We start from the raw sequence: 21,524 nt of genomic DNA, 5'->3' as shown, positions 1-21,524 counted from the left end.
AGTTGATTAAAAAGGGAAAAAACAAAAAGTGGATACAATATAAAGAGTAAAGCTACATAAAAACAGTGACAATGTTACACAAAATGCAAAAGAGCAGCTCTGTTGCTGAAGCAACCAGGATTTGGTGGCTTTCTCAAAAGTAGTGAAGTTTGTGATACATTTCAGCTGTTCAGACGGAGAATTGTAGAATTTCACCCCGTTCACAGAGAAATCTGTCTAAGCAAATGATGTTTTGCCAAATGAATGACACTTTTCCATTTGATGCTGCTCCAGTGGAGCTGCTGCAGATTTGTAGTCGATATATGTACAGAAAGGAGTAACCCCATTTAAGGATTTCAACACAAACTTTCCATTGTGGAAATCAATAAAGTTATTCTAATTTAAGAGCTTAGATTTGTTTCAGACATGGCAGTGATGTCTAATGTTTTGGGGTTCTTTCTATCCAGGATTTTCAGGGCCTGGCTGTCCCATCTTTTGTTTACTTACATGGATGAGTGAGTGACCAAACTCTAATCAGAACCAAAATGCTAAAGAAACCTCACAGTCAAGGCTGCATGGAATATTTGTAATGGTTTCTCGTTCGGCAGGAGCAGAATGGTGTACGATAAGGTTAGCTAATGCTAAGCATTGTTAGCTAACGTTTTGATCTAAATTAGTTTTGAAGATTAAAACAATAACAAAGCTACGAAAATAAAACTTTACTTGGGTGTTATGTTCAGTCGTGCTGTGACAATCATTTCCTACATCACTCTCATTTACAACTATTATTTTAGTTTAAACATTCAATCAATAAATGTCATACAAAATGTAGCATTAATGCCGCATCAGATTCAGAAACCACATGCAATACGACGTCTGATTAAATTATATATTACAAAGATTAAAAAAAATAATATACAGTAAATATACAAATATATGCATGAAATGGGATTTCAATGGTTTCTTGCTAGTGTTGATTTGTTTTGCATATAGCTAACTGAATTTAGTAGATGTGTTTAGAGCTACAGGAGAGAATTAGCCAGCACTAAGTGAAGGAATGAAATGCGCAAGAAAGAATAACATAAAGATAAAGGTTGACCAGATATTCGTATAATGTTTTTTAAATATATATATATATATCTATTATTGAACTTGTTCGGTGGAGTTCTGCATCTACTAGATTTGTTAGCCTGCTAGTAAGATAACGTAGCACTTCCAGCGGTTTGTGTACATTAATGACCGCCATCAGGTGGAACAAAGTAACAAGAACGTGTACAACTTGCTAAAGTACTCATACGAAAGATGTGCAATAATCAAATAATGCACTTATGAACATATAAATAGAAAACGTTTAACTGGCAAATGCATTTCAAGCTACCGGCTACGGGTCACGTGACTGCAACTACGTGATGACGTTTGCAACGTCATCACAAACACGGAAGTAGCAGGCTGTGTTTTGTTTGAGCAGATCGCGGAGTATCATCTGACAAATTTGATCAGTTTTCTCGGGGCTTTTTCTCTCTCTCGTAAGGCTCACCTTGGACGTCCATTTTGTCTTTCAGCGCGTCTTCCTCTTGTTGTCGTTTCAGTTGTCGTCGTCGAGTGTCCAGTGGCCGCCATGAACGTGACGCTGGCGGTGAAACAGTACATCTCCAAGATGATTGAGAGCAGCGGGGCAGGGATGAAGGTGCTGCTCATGGACAAGGAGACGGTGAGAACACCGATCACCGACTGCATTTTTTCAACCACCAGTGATGGGGAGTCACCAAGTAAACATAACCAAGTCAAGTTACTTTACTGAAGTCGATTCTTCAAGTATCTGTAGGCCTACTTTGAGAATGTATTTTTTCTGACGACCTTTAACTCTAACCTGAACACAGATATCTGTAATTTACATGCTTTACTTTGTGAAAATAGGCTCGGTACGTTTTTCAGCCTCTGCGGATGTCAACATGACTTAAATAGACGTAAATATAGGTGCAACAATTCATTGATTAATCAACTAATCGATGGTCAAATCAATTGACAACTATTTAAATAACCAATTAATCGTTAATGACATTGTTTAGCTTCAAATCATCCCAGATTTCAGACTTTCAGCCTCTCATCAGTAAATATTCTCAAATTTCTGTAGTCCTCCTTGAAAACAGACGGACTACATTTGCAAACATCTGCCTCTTACTTTAAGAAACAGTGATCAACATTTTTGCCTATTTTCTGACCTATTATGGACCAAACCAGTAACTGAATCATAATCAATTTATTATGTTTGAGGTTTTTTTTGTAGAGTAGCACAAGTACTTCTTCTATTACAACATAGGCACAGCTACGAGAAAAACTAAATGATATGTAAATCAGTTCATCAAAGCGCTGTCCGCTGTCAAGTTGGTGGCTGGCCTGTTGTTTTTGCATATTGGCACAGTAATGCGGTCTGCATTGTAGACCGGCATCGTGAGCGTGGTCTACACGCAGTCCGAGATCCTGCAGAAGGAGGTCTACCTCTTTGAACGGATTGACTCTCAAAGCAGAGAAATCATGAAACACCTGAAGGCCATCTGCTTCCTCAGACCCACCAAGGTACGCCCATACATTCAACCATCCCAACTTGAAAAGTAATCATCATCATCATCAGAAGAGGAGTCAGAAATAACGTGAGATGTGTTTGTGCTGCAGGAGAACGTGGACCATCTCATCCAGGAGCTGAGGAGACCAAAGTACAGCGTCTACTTCATTTGTGAGAACACACCGAGCTGCACACCATCTTGGCAATACACAACATACTCATGTGTGTGTGTGTGTGTGTGTGTGTGTGTGTGTGTGTGTGTGCGTGCGTGCGTGCGTGCGTGTGTGCGTGTCAGACTTCAGCAATGTGATCAGTAAAAGTGAAATCAAAGCTTTGGCCGAGGCTGACGAACAGGAAGTGGTAGCTGAAGTGCAGGTGGGTGCTCCTTCGTGTCTTGGACACGGAGCTGAGCTGTCACTCGCTCATTAGAATAGAATTCGTAACAATACCATGACGCCTAATTGAGTGACTTGAATAATTTGAATAAAAGCAAAATAATCGCTAGAATTATTGGTTCTAAAAATATTCGTCCAAATACACACAATTGCTGTGTTTTTGTTGTTTCACACTGACTGCACGTGTGTGTCTGTTTGTGTGTTTCCGCAGGAGTTTTATGGAGATTTCATCGCTGTAAATCCTCACGTGTTCTCCCTCAACCTGCAGGGTGTGGCCAAGGTAAGAAACATGAGCATGATGCCGCAAGCTCGTCCCGCTCTTGTGCACGCTCACATGCTGGTGTGTGTGTGTGTGTGTGTGTTGCGTGCGACAGGGGCGTAGCTGGGATCCGTCCATGTTGTGGCGCTGCACGCAGGGCCTGACGTCCGTCCTGCTGGCCCTGAAGAAGTGTCCCATGATCCGCTACCAGCTGTCCTCCGACATGTCCAAACGCCTGGGGGAGAGCGTCAAGGTTTCCGCGGCGGCGAGCACCAACCTATCGCCGCTCTCCTCGCCGCTCACCCTGACCTCTGAACTCTCGCTCCCCCCCCCCCGTGCAGCAAATCATCACCAAGGAGTACGAGCTGTTCGACTTCAGGAAGACGGAAGTCACGCCCTTGCTGCTGATCCTGGACCGGAGTGACGACGCCATCACGCCGCTCCTCAACCAGGTCAGACATCTGATGATGACGAGAATCAGAAATCGATAATGTCCAACATTTTTTAAAATAATAATTAAAATTAAGTTTGAGACACTGGATGGGCCCACAGAGGGATGATTTTTCAAAAGATCATTTGAATAATATTCTACATTCACATCAGAGAGACAGTTTTAACATATATGACACAAAAAGTTTTTATTTAACTGCAAATTCTAGCTTTAAACAAAGATTATCAGTCTGCTTTTATGGACGACTACAGAAATCTGAGAATATTTACTGCTGACAGGCTGAAAATCAGAGGATTTGGACATCTTAAATCTACGCAAGGTCTCTAAACGATTATCAAAATAGTTGTTGATGAATTTGATTCTTAGTTGTTGATTAATCGATTAATTGTTGCCCTGAAATCCCCATAAACTCCAATGCCCCTCCCCATGCAGTGGACCTACCAGGCCATGGTGCACGAGCTGCTGGGCCTCAACAACAACCGTATCGACCTGTCCAGAGTACCCGGCATCAGCAAAGACCTGCGCGAGGTGGTCCTGTCCGCTGAGAACGACGAGTTCTACGCCAATGTCAGTATCCATTTGTGAACTAAATGTCTCCATGGAGTGCAGTCTCTCGAAACGGGACGGTGGAGCCCATTGGCCATTTTTGGTGAAGATTCTCTCCATTTACTGACCCAGACATTCAAGTTGTACATTGGCATATTAAACCCACAAATAAATATTTCATGGTCACAATTAATCAAAATCCAATTTGTCACGTGTCCCACGCCGTGTAAATTGAGCCTTTGTTGTCAAACGTGATGATGACGCGGCCAGTGTTGCTTTTTCCAGAACTTGTACTTGAACTTTGGTGAGATTGGCACCAACATCAAGAACCTGATGGAGGACTTCCAGAAAAAGAGACCGAAAGGCCAACAGAAGCTAGAATCCATCACGGACATGAAGGTGCACCGCGCTGCCGCTTCATTCACATGTGCGTACATGCGCTGACGCATCGGCGCTTCCCCTCACCTGCAGGCGTTCGTGGACAACTACCCGCAGTTCAAGAAGATGTCGGGCACCGTGTCCAAGCACGTGACGGTGGTGGGCGAGCTGTCTCGCCTGGTGGCCGAGCGGCAGCTGATGGAGGTGTCGGAGGTGGAGCAGGAGCTGGCCTGCCAGAACGACCACTCCAGCGCGCAGCAGGTACACGCGCACGCCGCTTGACGCCTTCGCTCTTCACGGGGCGTGTGCGGAAAACATCACGAGGCAAGAGGACGCGTCGTCTGTTGTTGCTCGTTTCCATCTTGCAGACCCTGGGGCAGCAGGGAAAGAAAGTGAAGAAAAGTGTAGAAAAGGCTCTTACACACAAAGACACACGCTCACACATGGACGAACACAGACATACACAGTACACACACACACAAGCTCACTCACAGACATGAACACTAAAATACAGACACACACATCTTCAACAATTAAGGCGCATATGTGCCTGTAATCAACTTTTGCCGATGACTGCCATCGTCCATTGTCGGAGTAAAATGTGCGCGCTGCTCCCGCTGTATATACAGAACGTGCGCCGCCTGCTGCAGAACCCGCGCCTGTCCGAGCTGGACGCCGTCCGCCTGGTGATGCTGTACGCGCTGCGCTACGAACGCCACAGCAGCAGCATCCTGTCCAGCCTCATGGACGAACTCAGCAGAAGAGGCGTGTCGGAGAGGCACCGCAAGGTACGTGCTCAAAACACCTCAAGTTGTGACTCGGATGTCTTTGGATCGGTTGGCAAGGGTGCCTCACATTTCTGAGGTTCACGGTTCGGGGCATTCTCCCACATTCCAAAAACAGGTTGGCATGCCAGCTTCATTTAAGATGGAAAAAAATAAAATCTATAGGTGTGAATGTGAGAGGATTACAGTGGCGCCTTGAGATACGAGTGACCCGACTTACGGGTTTTTGAGGTACGAGCCGTCGTTCGGCCAAATTTCCGCTTTGACTTGCAAGCGCAAACTTGAGATATGAGCACTTGGTGGCAGTAAACTCAGTTCAACTTCACAACAAGACATTAACATATGGTGAACATTTCATCAAAAAAGAGGTTTAAAGCTGTTTAATGCCACTCCCAGGTGCAGTTTATGGACAAAGCATAAAATAAAGAGAATTACAAATTGCCTTTGTACAACAACCACAGCTTTGCTTTGTTAGTCCGCCATCTTAATCCTAACAAACAACGGCCAAATGAATGGAAAACACAGTTGACATGCTAACAGAATCGACAGTCGTGGTTTTATAACCCTTTAAGAAACAGACATTCAAACAAATATGGCGGGATATATTCTTCATCCTTGACACACAAAAAAAAAAGACTAATATTACAGCAACTTACTGAGCAGAAGAAGTGTATTCTTCATTTGTTTGCATTACTGTACTATAAAACCAGGAGGCGCAGAACACTCGGATAAAACATTAGATCACGAGGCGCAAACTGTTTAATGCTTTAGATTCTATTTAATTGTTGTATCACGCTGTGTTTTTATAAAGTACAATATTATAAAGTGCTATTTTTGATTTTTTTTTTTTCCTGGGGAAAGAGAGGGAGGCTGCTATTGATTAATTGCATTTCTATTCATTTCAATGGGGAAAGACGATTTGAGAGAATAGTATTTTGAGTTAAGAGCATGGCCATGGTACGAATTAAACTCAAATCTCAAGGGCACCACTGTATTTTGTTTGTCTACGTGTACGCTGATGTTGACCGGTGACCAAGGACAATGTGAATCCAACCACGCAAATTTGTTGTTGTGTGTTTGTGTGTCAGATGGTCCAATGTGTGGTGGAGTACGGCGGCAAGAGGGTTAGAGGAAGTGACCTCATCGCGCCGACAGACGCCGTCGCCATCACCAAACAGTTCTTCAAAGGCCTCAAGGTGCGTGAACAATCACCACGGCGACCGGTTGTAAACACACACGCCACGTGACACCTTCACCGCCACGCGTGCGTGCGTGCAGGGTGTGGAGAACGTGTACGCGCAGCATCAGCCCCTTCTTCACGACACGCTGGATCAGCTGGTGAAAGGTCGCCTCAAGGACAGTCAGTTTCCGTATTTGGGAGCCAGCAGCCTCAGAGACAGGTGACGGGTCGCCGCGGCAGGTGACGGCTCGTCGCTGACGTTGCGCAACTGTCAATGACGCGAGTGTGTTTGCACGCGTGTGCGCGCAGGCCCCAGGACGTGGTCGTGTTTGTGATCGGAGGAGCGACTTACGAAGAAGCTCTGAGTGTTTACAACATGAACCGCAACACACCTGGCGTTCGCATCGTACTGGGAGGGAGCACCATGCTCAACACAAAGAGGTGACTTACACACGCAAACACAAATACACACGTGCATACACGAGACACATGCACACACGCCTCTCCTCTCTCTCTCGTCTCAGCTTCCTGGAGGAAGTGATGTCATCGACGAGCGGCGGAGAGCGGTCGCGGGGCGTCGGTCGCCATAGCAACAGACACTGAGCGTTCGATGGACACGTCACAATTGCATCGTCCATCTTTGTTGTTCTTCAAATGTCCCAGCGTGGCTACACAGGAAGTGGAGGAGTGGAGACAGGAAGTGTGGAAAAAAATGTGCTTGACATGTATGGATGCAAGGCGGCGAGACTGAAGATCTACTTATCACTTTCACGTTATTGTCTTTCACGTTATTTGTCAACCGAACAAAATGTATGCAAATCTTGTCATTTAAACATGAATAAATTGAAAACGGGTGGAATGGTGGACGCCTGGTTAGCATGTCCGCCTCACAGTTCTGAGAACCGGGGTTCAAATCCCAGCCCTGCCTGTGTGGAGTTTGCATGTTCTCCCCCGTGCCTGTGTGGGTTTTCTCCGGGTACTCCGGTTTCCTCCCACGTCCCAAGAACATGCATGGTAGGTTGATTGAAGATTCTAAATTGCCCTTAGGTGTGAATGTGGGTGTGAATGATTGTTTGTTTATATGTGCCCTGCGATTGGCTGGCGTCCACTTCGGGTGTACCCCGCCTCTCGCCCGAAGATTGCTGGGATAGGCTCCGGCACCCCCGTGACCCAAGTGAGGATAAGGGGAACAGAAGATGAATGAATAAATTAAAAAGGTTCAAATTCAAAGAACACTTTTTTTTTTTTACAGTCATCCTATTGGCGGCTGACAGGAATCGAGCCCTGCCACCAGTACTGCCAAAAAATGCCCCTCCTAAAAATTTATATTGCCTCTATTAATAGTTTAAATTGTAAATATATCACAAACTAACAAACACGATTTCAAACTCATCTCATAATATTAGATTGAAAAGTAAATGACTCACAGATTATTAGATTCCCATTAAATCATAACGAGGGAAAACTCCCGAAAAACGGAAGACAAGCCTTTTATTCTGAAGGAATCAACCGGAAAATGTGCATCACCCGGTGTGACTTGACTCCTGTCGATGGTTCGGAGGAGTGCTCGGAACTTGACCAAGAGACCCAAGTCGACTCCTGAAAGTCGCTCGTTCGTTTCGGACGGACGTTCGGAAGCAACAAAATCGGCCGCCGGAAGACTTCAGTCATCCGTTTCGGTGCCATTTGCTCGGGATGTTCCGCTTGTGTTCGGCGGCGGCGGCGGCGGGGGTTCGGCTGCCGAGGCTCCAGGCTGGCGGAGCAGCTCACCACTTGCCGCGGAGTCCACTCGGAACTCACGGCCGCAACGAGCCCAGGGAGCCGCTGAACTCGCCCAAGCGGGCCAAAGAGTTTATCTACCGCTTGCAAGCCCGCGAGAGGGCCTGTTTGCTCAAGGAGCTCCAGAACTTCGAGTCCATCGCCATCGCCCAAGGTGCGTCACTTCCGGGTTTGAGGCTCACCTGGCGGTCTTTGAAAGGAATGGGCGTGGTCTACAGCCGAACGCCTGCCGTGATTGGTCTCACCTGAGCCGCTTTTCATTGGCTGCATCTTTTCATCTTTTACCACACGCGCATTAAAAACATCACAAAAAGTAGTAGTTTTACCCCCCAAAAATTTTAACATAACGAGGTAAATTTGTAATTTAGTTAAGCGACAAAGATGGCGTTTTTACACAAAAATATCATTATGCTATAATTATGTGTCGTATGGGAGAAGGTCGTAGTTTAATGAGAGTAATAAGTTACCGTTTTACATGAATATGTATCTTATTACAAAAAAAGTCATAATTTTACCCACAAAAAATGGTTTTACAAGAAAAGGTTTTGTTAAAAAAAAATGTAATCATATTTCTAGAATTGTGTGTAATATGTCATAGTTCCGCGGAGGGGGGGCGGGGGGGTCACGATTTTTAAATAATAACATCATAATATTGCAAGAAAAAAAGTATGAATTTTACTGAATTATATTTGTAACGTTAGCAGGTAAAGTAGTATTGTTCCCTGAAAACAAAACTGCAGAATGTGACAGGCGGAAGTCAAGTGTGCTGTCATTCATTATCTTTTGTAGATTTTGACTGAAGAACGTCGCAGAAGTTTTATTCTGACAACTGGGAACTGTCGTAAATATTCACTTCCAGTCCGTCGCCTTTACTCTCCTGTCGCCGTTGCTCTTTTTGCTCCTAAAATAGAAGTTTGTCATGAGTGTGTGAGTCAACGGAAACATCAAATTGTCCCAAAAGATGACTCGTTCATGTAAACTGGCAGTGCTCACCGTAGATTGAGTCATATTTCATTTTTTTTTTCTTCCAATAGGAATCACTGCAACTGACTGTCTTAACCGAAAACCTTTTCTTAACCTAAAATAAATACATGTATTTTTAGACAAGCTTTTGTCTAACGGACTGGTGTGTTGTCTCATTTATGTATTCAGTATAATGTGTCTAATTTTTGGATTTTCTTTTTTGTTGTTGTACTATCATCTTAATTATCATTACCGGTCTTATTTTATTTTATTAAAAAAAAAATCTTTGTTATAATATGAAATAATAATAATAATTATTATTTTTTTAATCCCCCCCAACAGAGACTGTGGAACCCTCGCCACCCAGCGCAGCTCAGATCAGATATGGTCAGCTTCTCTCTCACACACAGACACACACACACACGTACACACACACCTCACAGATTTTTGATCTTTTTCCAGTTTTATTCCACAACACCCTTCCTTTCATCGGCTTTGGTTTCCTGGACAACGCCATCATGATCTCAGCTGTGAGTGCCGGGCCACGTTGTGTTCTTATTGTGTTGTTTATGTCGTCGTTGTTGTTGCGTTGACGTCAACGTCTAACTTTTTCTTTTTCTTGTGGCCTGCAGGGAACGCAGATTGAGCTTTCCATCGGAGTCACGCTGGGAATTTCCACCATGGCCGGTAAGATCCAAGTCATGATTTAGTTTTCGAAAATACGCTCTCGGTTACTTTAGTTGTGACGCACGTGTGATCTTGACGGCAAACGAGCGTGAGAAGCTATCAAAGCAGCGGAAGACGACAACTGAAATATTTTTGCTTTTCTGTTCTGCAGCCGCCGCCCTGGGGAACCTGATTTCCGACTTGGCGGGTCTGGGGTGAGAACTTTCTTTTGTGCCTAATTGGAAGATTCGGGACTTGTCTAAAATTGATGAAGGGCTAAGGATAAGCGGGGCATCGGAAAGAAAATACCGCCAATAAGAATAACACTTTGTCGGTGAGATGGAACAGATCAATGGCATTTCCTTTCATTTCAACTGGAAAAGATGATTTGAGATACGGGTGATCTTAGTTACGAGTGTGGTCACGGAACGAAATGAATTTGTATCTGGAGGTATCAACACAAAAAGAAAATGATCGTGAATGTGTTAGTATAGCTAACTTGACTTGACTCATGACTTGCTAGAAATTGAGTGCACACACAACGCAGTAACTTCAAGCGCCTCGCTTGGTACTTTTCACTGGTACGAACGACTCGCACCCGCGTACACCGTCTCCACCTTCTGCTTGTGCTTAGCTTGGCAGGTTACGTGGAGGCGCTGGCGTCCAAACTGGGCATGCAGGTCCCGGACCTGACGCCCAAGCAGGCCGACATGTGGCAGACCCGGCTCAGCTCGCACACGGTGAGACGACCCGACCGACCGCGTCAAACATCCCACATGCGATTAACGTGGCGCCCGTGCGCGTTCCTTCCCGCAGGGGAAAGCCATCGGCGTCTTCATCGGCTGCGTTTTGGGGATGTTCCCGCTCTTGTTCATCAGCGATGACGACGACAAGAAGGCCAAGGCGGACAAAGCGGAGAAGGCGGCGCCACCCTAATGCAAAAACGGACAACGAAGATCGCACGGGAAGTCGCATTCTCACTGACTTCCCGTCCAACACTAGCAGCCAACCTGCTGGCTAACCGCTACCTCCCAGTGCATGCGTTCAATGCATGCACTGTACTGCACAAATCATTTATTATTATTATTTTTTTTTTAAGGGTGCACATGCTTGCTTAGAATGTCTTAACTGTTAAATATGGGGACCAAATTACAGAGCACCAAACATAAGTGGAAAAAATATATATACGGTAGATCTTATGTTTGCACAAAAATACTGGCTTTTGTGGCTGCAAATGAGGTGTAACGTTAAGAAGAAGTAGTTTTGGTTTTCTTCTCGTTCTGGAAGTAAACATCCACTTGGTGGTTAATAGGCGGGTGCTAAAAAGGTTTTATTTGGGGAGTGTTCACTACTTTTGACAGCGGTAACCCTGCAGAAATTTTGCACCACAGTGAACTGGAGTGCTCAGTGACTCCTTTTTGTCTTCATCTTTTTGCACACTCAAAATGACACAAATGTTTCACAAAATGGTCTTGTTGGGATTATTTACATTGATTCATTTATTCTGGAACGTTCTCTGGGATGCAATGGAAGTGAAACTAATTGACACTAACGCATTATTTTGCATGGGAAAAAAAAAAATTCTGACAGAAATATTCCAGCAATATTTTGTAGATTCTGTTGAGGAACGCTTCTTGATAAGTTCTTTCAAAATTAGCCAGGATGAACTTTCCGGAGAGTCCAAATGAGATGTGTCCTTTTTATTACACACGCAACACAGATGTTTTTGTACCACTGTGTCATGAATATGTTTTAATAAAAGAGAAATAAATTGATGTGATTGTTTTGATGTGGATGCTGCTCATTCCATTGCGCAGGGGTTCCTTATTCTGTGGCATATTGGCAAGGTGTCGTGAAGATGATCCATGTAGCAACACCCAAAACCAGATCTAATGGGCTTAAGACTGAACTTTTGATTAGATTTAACCATTAGAATATCATTTTGACAATCAAATTTGCTACGATAAAGCTCCGTATGTGCAAATGACTGGATGTCAAGCCTCCGAACAGCACAAAGGTTTCTTATTCATTGCTAGTGTTTACAAGAAATAGACCACTCCATATGTAGTTGCCCAACTGTAACAGCAGGTGACGCCGTAGAGTCATCGGCAGACAGCCAACAAGGCTCGTCGTTTCCTGGCGTCACTTCCGTCAAAGACTTCCCCAACATGGCGGCGAGCGGCTTGAATCTCAATTTATGGCCAAATGGACCCAAACCGGGCGGCTTTTACTCGTTCCCGGGCGAAAGCGGCGTCAGGGAGAGTCCGACTGTCGGTCCGGTTCGGCACACGCTGTGAGCGCAAAGCTTTCGCCGTTTTTTTAATCCGGGCTTGTTTGAAGTTGTTTAACTTTCGCTTTGAGCGCCGGTGCTGTATCATCGTCGAGCTAAGTGATGCTAAGCTAACTGGTGTTAAGATGCTCGCTTTAGACTCCGCAAGCGACAATTGTGATAAATTGTGTATTGAGGATGAATTTTAATGTGAAAGGTGTCATCTCGTCATGTTTGTTTGGTGAATTAGCATGCTAATGTTAGCACTCACACTGTCACACATCCTGTAAATCAGTATTCGATTTTTCTATATAACCATTTCCAAAACATGACACGGAGGGAGAAATAATAATTGTGGCCACAATAAAGCTGTAATGTGCGCACAAAATTTTCATTTGTGGCCACGAAAATACTAATTTGTGCTCACGAATTAGGTGTAACGTGCACAAAATATGAATTTGTGCCCACAAGTCGGGTATAACATGCACAATACTAATTTGTGAGCACAAAATACTAATTTGTGGGGGGGTGTATGACATATAGTTTAACCCATGGATGGTCATCACGGTTAAAGAAATGAAAACAAGTGTCCATCATCACAGAGACAGAAAGCTGAAGTTAAAATCAAGATTAATGTTGTGTAGTATGACTGGTCACCATGTTAATACAGAGTAATCTCTTAACTAGTTTTTTTTTTTTTTTTTTCCCAAACTGCCTAGTAGTTGACAGCAGAATATTCTACACGACGTGATGGAAAACATCCAACATTAATGTAAATTCATCATCATGGTGTGTCAAATTTTGTGCGCAGGACCCCGATGGTGACCGGAACATCAGTGCTGGCGGTGAAATTCACGGGCGGCGTGGTCATGGCGGCCGACATGTTGGGGTCGTACGGCTCCCTGGCGAGGTTCCGGAACATCTCCCGACTCATGAAGGTGATGCTTGCCCGTTGTGTGTGAGTGTGAGTGTGTGAATACACTGCTCATAAAGGTTTGGGGCTATTGGGCTTTGGGATTAAATTTCAGGATGAACCGAAAATGCACAATACTGAACTTAATTTGACCTTGACTAAAATTAAAAAAAAATAATTTTGTGTGTTTTACATCTTTTTGTAATGTGTGTGTGGTTTTTTTTTTTTCAGGTGAACAACAGCACTATCCTGGGAGCTTCAGGCGACTACGCCGACTACCAGTACCTCAAGCAGGTCATCGAGCAGATGGTGTAAGCGTAAATCCTCGGTGGGGAAGCGTGAACGTAGAGGAAAATCAGTTTGACTAAAAAGTGAGCTTTGCGTTTTGTTGCCCCTCCTCCGCCAGCATCGACGAGGAGCTGCTGGGGGACGGCCACAGCTACAGCCCCAAGGCCATGCACTCCTGGCTCACCAGGGTCATGTACAACCGCCGCAGTAAGATGAACCCTCTGTGGAACACCGTGGTCATCGGCGGCTTCTACAACGGACAGAGGTCAGCCCGCACACAGTTAGCGAACTTTTCATAAAATGGGATGGCTTACGCTATGCGCATAATTGCAGTATAAATACAGAGTCGTAACCGATCAGCTGTCTCGTTTCGCCGTAGTTTCCTGGGTTACGTGGACAAGTTGGGCGTGGCCTACGAGGCCCCCACGGTGGCCACCGGCTTTGGTGCCTACCTGGCTCAGGTCAGTGACTCGTCGTCCTCCAGGATACGCTCTTCTGATGTGTGTTTGACCTTGTGTGTGCGTCTGCAGCCTCTGATGCGGGAGGCTCTGGAGAACAAGGTGGAGGTGAGCAAACAGGAAGCCCGCGAGCTGGTGGACCGCTGCCTCAAAGTTCTCTACTACAGAGACGCTCGCTCCTACAACAGGGTGAGTTTAAAAAAAAAAAAAAAAATATATATATATATATATATATACATATTATTTTTTATTTTAAAAAGGCAATGGAGTAATGAGAGGCACACCAGTTAATCGACACCGTTTTTTGATATTCAATTAATCATTTAGGGATGATGTTGAATTCTTTTTTTATCCAATTCAACAATTAATTGGGAAAAAAAATAATGGTCTAATCAATTATTCACATACTCGTGAGTTGCAGCCCGAGTAGCAGTATGCTGCCCTAAAAGTTATTAGTTTTAACTCCATAATAGTGTTTTCCGTGCTGGAATGGCACCCCCACTGGCGAAAACAAATGTGTATTTTATTGTTTAACATCACACAAATCATGGAACCCTGTTTTGATATTAAAACACGACAAACGTGCGTGTGTGTACACTTAAAGCAGCGAGTTTATTCAACTGTAACTTTGCTAAATGTTGCCTGTTTAACAGTAGTTGGACATATGTAGTTTTTCAATTTTTCAAAGTTTTCCGCGTTTCTGATACATTGGCGTAGTACCGCAATTGCAGTTCAAAATGACATCGAACGTACTGGTCAGCTAAATTTCTCACGAGTGTTTTTTGTTGTTTCAGTATGAGGTTGCCATAGTAACCGAGGAGGGCGTGGAGATCGTGGGCCCTCTGTCTTCTGAAACCAACTGGGACATTGCTCACATAGTCAGGTAAGGGTCAAAGTTCATGCGCTTCCTCCTCAGCTGGGAAAGATAGCCTATGAAAGTCATACAAGCATGGAACACCAGCTAATAAATCCTCCTCATTTGTGATAAGCGATAAGATAAATGTGTTTGTCCTTCTGTTTTTCTGCAGCGGCTTCGAATGAACACCAGGGGGAGCCAGACCATTTCCTCTGCTGTCGTGCAAATGTTTGTTTCCTGTCACTTTTGTATCATTAAAATAAATGTTAAATCAGACATTGTTTAGTTTTCGTTTGTAAATATACAGGTGTGAATATTTCTGTATCAAGTTATATGTTGCAGTGTTTATTAATGTTCACTATTTAACCAGACATACACATTTATTAGTTATTACTCTTATTATTGCTATCCTTATTACTATTATTAAAACGTGATGGTTATTGTTGCCATGCAGAATTGCCGAGATGAAATCATCTGTCTCGTAACTGGGCAGACCAGACGATGTCGTCCAATCCGAATAATCTCTGTCAGAAAAATGTTTCGCGTCAACGAATGGAATGCAGCCAGTTTTGGGTATCCGGGCAGGTTAGCGCCCGCCCACCAATGGGAAAGGACGTGCTCTTTGTAGTCAGGCAGACATAACTCGTTCGTCCAATCACAAAAAAATCACAAGGGCTTTTTTTGCTGCATCTTGGCTCAGGTACTTTATTTTTCTTTTTTAAAACGTTAACTCTAATGTTAGCCATCGATGCTGCTGTTATTTAACAACATAACTCATTTCCCGCGTTCGGGAATTATTTCCAAGTCAAATGGCGCTCGAAAACAAGTGGACGGCTCGCCTCGCCGCTTGCTAGCTTGTGCTATTTGGTAGCAACGAGCTAGGCTAGTTAGCGTGTGACAATCGCATGTTGTCAAACGTCGACGTTAGGGTTCGGACGTCATTATGTGCGCGTGGGGGTGACGACGATGATGATGACGATCACGGCGTTTCCGCTAGTTATGACTGCTAGCCGCTGAGCTCGGCGCTAACTCGCTCGATCGAAGGAAGCCGACACATGGCGGCAGGCCGGCTGACCGGCAACCTCGCGTCACCTCGCCGCCTGCGCTCGGCTCGAGTCGCCGCAGTCCTCCGGGCGGAGGCTGCCCGGCGAGCGGGGATGCAGAGCGCCGTCGAACCGCCGTGTGTCCCCGGTTGCCAAATGATTATTCAAGGAAATCTTGACATTCACATCTGACATGCTTTGTTCCTATTTGCAATGTTTGAAATCTGATTAGGGCAGAACGGTGTACAGGTGGTTGGCACTTCTGACTCATAGTGCTGAAGTTTGGGGTTCGAATTTGGGCTACGGTCCTCCTGTGTGGAGTTTGTCTTCCTCCCACATCCTAAACACACGTTAGATTCATTGCAGCCTAAATTGTCCACAGTTGTGAAAGCTTATTTGCCTTTACAGTATGCGCCCTCCCATTGACTGGCGACCAGTCCAGGGTGTGCCCCCGCCTCTCGCCCAAAGTCAGATGGCATAGAATCCAGCTCACCCTAATGTGGACTAACAAGCGCTATCGATAACAAATAGATGAATTGTGAATTTGCATAACTTCAGTACTCGTGGTTGTGTCATTTGGGATGTTTGTAGATCCACTTTGAGGGTTGTGCTGTGGTCAGATGGTGCTCCCGGGCGCCGCTTAGTCGGTCCACATGTTGGAGGAGCAGCACCATCGCCCTGGCGGCGAGGAGGGCGACGCGGACGCGGCCGACGGCGACACCGAGCCCAGCATGCTGCTGCAGAAGCTCAAGACCAACATCTCGTACGTCGGCTCGATCGCCCGTCGCGGAACAACGTCAACGACACCAAAATCCATCCAATGGTCTTTTTATTATTATTATTATTATTATTTGTTTCCCACTTCCATTGCAGGAAGAGTGTTCAGACCAAAGTGGACCAGATCCTGGTAAGAAACACAGGCACAAATTCACTGCTTTATACGGCTGGGTTTATTTGTCTGGACAAAATATTTTTTTAAAGATATATTTTTTTTGCGGCCTATATGATTAATGTACTTTGCTCACACTAACAACACGGCTGCCAACAGAGCTACGTTGCATTTTCCGAACCCCTCTAGCGTCTTGCGAGGATTTGAATTCCCGCTAAGCAACCGACGTAATGTGCAGAATGGTTTTGACATTTTTTTTATGTGCGTATGACGAGAAAGGAGCCTGCGGGAATTGAAATGTTGAAAACTTTTGACCCGAGGCATGTGCTCCCGAGCTGCAAATATGATTTGTCAATGTGTTCGTGTGTTCTTGTTCGACAGCAAGATGTTCAACGCTTCTCCGACAACGACAAGCTGTACCTGTACCTCCAGCTGCCCTCGGGCCTCGGGGCCGGCGACAAAAGGTCTGACGCAGCCCCGCCTCCTGCCCACATACCCCAAAATGTGTAAATTGAACTCTGTGTGTGTGTAGTGGCGGAGGCGACAGTTTGTTCAACACGTCGGAACAGCTTCACACGTGCAATTGGATCCGGAGTCACTTGGAGGAGCACTCGGACACGTGTCTGCCCAAGCAGGATGTCTACGAAACCTACAAGTGAGCATCCACACACACGCGCGCACACAGTGACCCACCCACCGTGCTGTCTGTGTATCCTGTGCCCTTTCCAGGCGCTACTGTGAGAACCTGGAGCATCGTCCGCTGAGCGCCGCCAACTTTGGGAAAATCATCCGAGACATTTTCCCCAACATTAAAGCCCGACGGCTCGGAGGCAGAGGACAGTCCAAATATCCTGACCAGCGTTGCCACGGAGACGCAACGTCGCAGTGTCCGCCGCGATTTTTTTCTTTTTGTGGCGTTAACGTGCCGTTGTGCGCGTGTGGTGGGGAGCGTGTCGAGTGTTGCGTGACGTTTTCCCTAACTGCTGAGGCGGCACGTACTGCTACAGCGGAATCCGGAGGAAGACCGTCCTCAACATCCCGCTGCTGCCCAACCTCGACCTCAAGAACGACCCCGTACGTGCACTCACGCGCATACTCGTCCTCGTCTTCCCCCTCTTTTTCCTTCTCCTCTACATTTCCTCTCCTTCTCTTCCTCCTCCATCTCAATCTCCTGTTTTGATCAAAATAGTTTATTTATAAATGGTTCGATATTAAAGTATAGCTACAGTGTCTAAAAAATAAATAAATACATCCAACTAAATCTTTTGCTCCTCGGTCTCGTCGCCCGCGTCAGGCGGAGTTGACGGAGTTGGTGCAAACGTACAAGCAGGAAGTGACGGAGGCGGCGTGCAAGCTGATCTGCGATTGGGCGCAAAAGATCCTGAAGCATTCGTTCGACACGGTGGTGGAGATCGCTCGCTACCTGATCCAGGAACACATCGTCAACCCCCGATGCAGCCAAGCCGAGGTGCTGGCGTCGGCGGCACTAGCAGGTAAACGTGGGTGCGCGCGTGGGCGTGCATGTGTCCCCCCGGTGACGATGTTTGTGTGTTTCAGGAGGTCCCGCCAAGCCACACAAGGTCATCAAGAAAACCCCGCTGGCATCCAAATGCGAGGGCGACACCCCCACAGACCTCAAGGTAGACAACCCCGCACCCGCAAGTGTCTCTATGCCGTGACTTCCTGTCACAGCCGCTCGCCACTTCCTGTTTCCTCAGAGGGACTGCGGAGACTCGGCCTCCACGACCACTTTGAAGATGTCCGCCGCGGACAAGAACATGCCCTCCACCAAATCGCTGTCGCTGGAGGCTCCGCCCTCTCCCGCTGTCACCTCTCTGCGGCCTGCGGTGCGTTTCAGCTGCCAATCAGATCGTGTGTGTGTCAGTGATGTTGGGGACCTGCTGAGCGTAGTACAGTGGAGGCGAGGTTCTCGTATGGCCTAGTTTTCGTGGAATTCGGATTTTGCCAATATTTCTGAAAGCAATCTAAAATTACTACTGAGACATTTTGAAGTCCATACCTATGACATAAGTGCCAATGTTTACAGCATGGACCACATGACACCGATGGTATTCGTTAGCCCATCTATGGAGTTTTGCATTGATAGTTAGCATTAAGCTAAGCTGACTTTCTAAGGCAAAGTTATGTTTAAAATACACAAAGTGTAATTGTATTTGTTTTATGGTTAGTTTGACCATGGACTTCATCAGAGAGTGGCAATAAACACTCGTATCTCAAGGCACCACTGAAAAGCTACAAAATGACTTGTGTGCCGCAGGTGGAGGCGTACATGAAGCAGCTTCCCAGAATCCTCCCTCGCAGCTCCCTCCCGGAAAAGACGCCGCTGTCGGTGCGCTCGTCGCCGCCTTCCCTGGCGCCCAAAGACGCTTCCGGTGCGGGCCCGGCCTCTGGGACCGGCGGACCGGCAGCGAGCGGCGGCGGCGTGAAGGTGATCGCCATGGCGACGCTGCCCCAGCAGCAGGGCGGGCCGCTACCCCTCATGATCGTCCCACAGGGGTGTTTGTCCTACGAACGGGAGAAAGTGACGCCGCCGGCGTCGGTTCTCCAGAAAGTTCGAGAGGGCGCCGGCAAACGCCCCCTAGAGGCCACGGTGGGCACTTTGTCGGGCGGTATGGCGACTCCTCCGGTCAAACGAAAACGCGGAAGACCGAGGAAACCTCGCCCGGAGGACTCGTTGCCTCCGCCCGCCCCGCCCACTCAGGCGCCGCCCCACGGCCCCATCATCACCTCGGTGACGGGTGGCGTCATCCAGAAGGCGTCTTCGTCTGCCTCACAGTCGGTGCTGGAGCTGGTGATCCAGGAGCCGCCGGGCCTGCTTCTGAGCGCTCTCCCCACGGCGCCGGACGCCGCCCAGCGCGGCCAGCCAGGCAGCGGCGGCGTGGTAGTGCAGTGCCAGCCGGGCGTTGGCGGCCTTCCCGAGCCCGACCGCCACGCCCGCCCGCTGCTGCTCTTCCAGAGTGCCGGGAACGCCGGGTGGGAGCTGGCGCCGTCGGGTCGCACGCCCATGGTGGAGGTCATCCAGAAGGCGCCCAGACCCAACAACAACAAAAACAACAACAATCCTCCTCTTGCAGCTCCCAGAATTCAACGCGAGTCCGGCGAAGTGGAAATCACGCTGATGCCGATGGACGTCAACCCACCACCTTCTTCCTCTTCTTCTTCTTCTTCTGAGGTCAGAAAGGAGGAGGAGCCAGCGGACAGCCCCTAAAGGCCGCCTCCCCTTTTACCTCAAAAGCCCCGCCCCCTCATCCTTCTCATGGGTGGAAATCCCAGATTGGCGACATCAGCCACCAGTCAGGAGGATGAATGACGCCTAACCATGAACCTGAGCTCCCATTGCACTAAACGCTGTATACTGTGGCTCCGTCCGTCCGTCCGTTCGTTCGTAGCCCCCCCCCCCACTGCCCCTCCGGACCACCCACGGGCCCAAACAGGAAGTAGTATTCAGTCCGGAGGGCACCAACAAGAAGCTGACTTACTACGGGTCAGAACCCGCTTGGGGTTCTTTGCGCTGACCTCTCCTCATTCGTGTGCTTTTTTTGCTCCTCCTACTGTTCTGCTCCGCACACCTGCGTCTGTGCGTGTGTGTGCATGTGTCGGTTTGTGTGTGCGTTTGTGTTTTAGTGTGTTTGGGTGTGTCTACGTGTGAGCACCTATGTACACGTGTGTGTGAGGTTTATTCATACACGTGTGTTTATGTGAGTGCGCGTCCTGACGCTCTTGTCATTCAAAGGGATTGGTCACTTGACCCACTGACGTCCCGTCTCATTGGTCTCTAATCGCCGGCATCTGGCTGAAGCGATGACATCATCAGCGGGCGTGTCCTCCACGATGGCGTCATCGTCCAGAACGACGAGCACAACGTTGGGCAAATGTTCACATGCAGTAAAATATGTTGTTAGCGTGTTCACTCACGTTTGTTTGCACTAACGGCACAGCAGTAACGTTATGACGGGAGGTGGTGTCACGTTTCCCCGGAAACGGTGGGGATGTGTCACACAGGAAGTGGACGTGTTCGGGTTCTTCAGTGTTTGTAGGAAGACGAGCTTGTAAAAGTAGGAAGAAATTTCCAGACAGCAAAGATCGGGACTCGGGTAACGCGTGCGCGTGTCTTCGGGACTTTGGAAGTTTCTGAATTGATCACGCACACGCGGTTTGCACTTTGACACAGGAAGTAGAAGCAGGAGGCAGGAAGTGATGTCACGTGTGTTTGTGTGATGTCAACTTTTCACTGTTGTAGTTATTGTTTTTGTGTGTGTGACGCCATCCTGATGCGAGGCTGAGGCATTGTGGGTAACGTAGTCCCGTGAGCACCTGCGAGAATCAGTTTTCTCGCTCGTTCTTTTGTGTGTTTCTCTGACAACCTGTCCCGCATGGTTTTCCTGTGTTTTTTTTTTTTAAAATGTTTTGTATTTGTGTTGTGTCTTGTTTGCACTTTATACTTCTTATTCTTGATTCGCAACGTGTTCTTCAAATGTCTCGTTGACGGTTGTCGATCCAACTGTTAAAAAAAAAAAAGAAAGCAAAAAGCCAATAATCAGTGAAATGCACCTTTCCTTCCCTTGTCTGTTTAGTTTGTTGTGAAGAGAAAGTGGAAGTGAGGGGAGACTCGCCCGCTGATGTGATGGATCCATTTTCATGTTTACAACATGAATCTGGGTTGTATTTTTTTTATGATTATTATTATTTTTTTTACATCCCTCCATCCATTTTCTGTTGCAACTCTTCTCATTAGGGTGACGTGGAAACTTGATTTTGGGCAAGAAGTGGTCTCCACTCTGGACTGGTCGCCAGCCAGTGTCGCGGCATATGTAGACAATTAACATGGGACACATGGACCATT

General features: G+C 46.7%; 4 protein-coding genes across 4 annotated transcripts; all 4 read left to right on the top strand.

The window, feature by feature from the left end:
- Positions 1–1,407: 1,407 nt before the first annotated feature.
- vps45 (vacuolar protein sorting 45 homolog) lies at positions 1,408–7,627 on the top strand. The gene is made up of 16 exons (XM_061665445.1): positions 1,408–1,505; positions 1,569–1,690; positions 2,422–2,556; positions 2,653–2,713; positions 2,838–2,917; positions 3,149–3,217; positions 3,312–3,449; positions 3,538–3,648; positions 4,080–4,214; positions 4,479–4,592; positions 4,665–4,832; positions 5,201–5,359; positions 6,445–6,552; positions 6,635–6,756; positions 6,846–6,977; positions 7,061–7,627. Exons 2-16 carry the CDS (start codon positions 1,598–1,600, stop codon positions 7,137–7,139), a joined length of 1,704 nt encoding a protein of 567 aa, XP_061521429.1. The 5' UTR covers positions 1,408–1,505; positions 1,569–1,597; the 3' UTR covers positions 7,140–7,627.
- A 439-nt stretch (positions 7,628–8,066) lies between these two features.
- On the top strand, positions 8,067–11,713 carry LOC133395712 (transmembrane protein 65-like). The gene is made up of 7 exons (XM_061664847.1): positions 8,067–8,469; positions 9,621–9,665; positions 9,741–9,808; positions 9,911–9,965; positions 10,117–10,159; positions 10,579–10,684; positions 10,761–11,713. Exons 1-7 carry the CDS (start codon positions 8,232–8,234, stop codon positions 10,878–10,880), a joined length of 675 nt encoding a protein of 224 aa, XP_061520831.1. The 5' UTR covers positions 8,067–8,231; the 3' UTR covers positions 10,881–11,713.
- A 382-nt stretch (positions 11,714–12,095) lies between these two features.
- Positions 12,096–15,004, top strand: psmb4 (proteasome 20S subunit beta 4). The gene is made up of 8 exons (XM_061664684.1): positions 12,096–12,237; positions 13,025–13,151; positions 13,358–13,437; positions 13,533–13,679; positions 13,794–13,875; positions 13,945–14,061; positions 14,667–14,755; positions 14,901–15,004. Exons 1-8 carry the CDS (start codon positions 12,113–12,115, stop codon positions 14,911–14,913), a joined length of 780 nt encoding a protein of 259 aa, XP_061520668.1. The 5' UTR covers positions 12,096–12,112; the 3' UTR covers positions 14,914–15,004.
- Positions 15,005–15,543: 539 nt separating this feature from the next.
- Positions 15,544–21,231, top strand: rfx5 (regulatory factor X, 5). The gene is made up of 10 exons (XM_061664594.1): positions 15,544–16,534; positions 16,645–16,678; positions 17,042–17,124; positions 17,193–17,315; positions 17,390–17,506; positions 17,656–17,734; positions 17,955–18,153; positions 18,218–18,300; positions 18,379–18,507; positions 18,939–21,231. Exons 1-10 carry the CDS (start codon positions 16,425–16,427, stop codon positions 19,887–19,889), a joined length of 1,908 nt encoding a protein of 635 aa, XP_061520578.1. The 5' UTR covers positions 15,544–16,424; the 3' UTR covers positions 19,890–21,231.
- The last annotated feature ends 293 nt before the right edge of the window (positions 21,232–21,524 follow it).

This window comes from Phycodurus eques, chromosome 20 (assembly GCF_024500275.1).
Source record: "Phycodurus eques isolate BA_2022a chromosome 20, UOR_Pequ_1.1, whole genome shotgun sequence".
NCBI lineage: Eukaryota > Metazoa > Chordata > Actinopteri > Syngnathiformes > Syngnathidae > Phycodurus > Phycodurus eques.
The sequence above is the reverse complement of the archived record's forward strand: the minus strand, read 5'-3'. Positions and strand labels throughout refer to the sequence as shown.

Coding starts and splice junctions, on each gene's coding strand:
- LOC133395712 (XM_061664847.1), top strand. CDS start 8,232: ATGTTCCGCTTGTGTTCGGCGGCGGCGGCGGCGGGGGTTCGGCTGCCG. Junction 9,809..9,910: donor ACGCCATCATGATCTCAGCT/GTGAGTGCCGGG, acceptor TGTGGCCTGCAG/GGAACGCAGATTGAGCTTTC. Junction 10,160..10,578: donor TCCGACTTGGCGGGTCTGGG/GTGAGAACTTTC, acceptor GCTTGTGCTTAG/CTTGGCAGGTTACGTGGAGG.
- psmb4 (XM_061664684.1), top strand. CDS start 12,113: ATGGCGGCGAGCGGCTTGAATCTCAATTTATGGCCAAATGGACCCAAA. Junction 12,238..13,024: donor GGTCCGGTTCGGCACACGCT/GTGAGCGCAAAG, acceptor TTTTGTGCGCAG/GACCCCGATGGTGACCGGAA. Junction 13,876..13,944: donor TTGGTGCCTACCTGGCTCAG/GTCAGTGACTCG, acceptor GTGCGTCTGCAG/CCTCTGATGCGGGAGGCTCT.
- rfx5 (XM_061664594.1), top strand. CDS start 16,425: ATGTTGGAGGAGCAGCACCATCGCCCTGGCGGCGAGGAGGGCGACGCG. Junction 17,316..17,389: donor GATGTCTACGAAACCTACAA/GTGAGCATCCAC, acceptor TGCCCTTTCCAG/GCGCTACTGTGAGAACCTGG. Junction 17,735..17,954: donor TCGACCTCAAGAACGACCCC/GTACGTGCACTC, acceptor CGCCCGCGTCAG/GCGGAGTTGACGGAGTTGGT.
- vps45 (XM_061665445.1), top strand. CDS start 1,598: ATGAACGTGACGCTGGCGGTGAAACAGTACATCTCCAAGATGATTGAG. Junction 2,557..2,652: donor GCTTCCTCAGACCCACCAAG/GTACGCCCATAC, acceptor TTTGTGCTGCAG/GAGAACGTGGACCATCTCAT. Junction 3,218..3,311: donor ACCTGCAGGGTGTGGCCAAG/GTAAGAAACATG, acceptor TGCGTGCGACAG/GGGCGTAGCTGGGATCCGTC.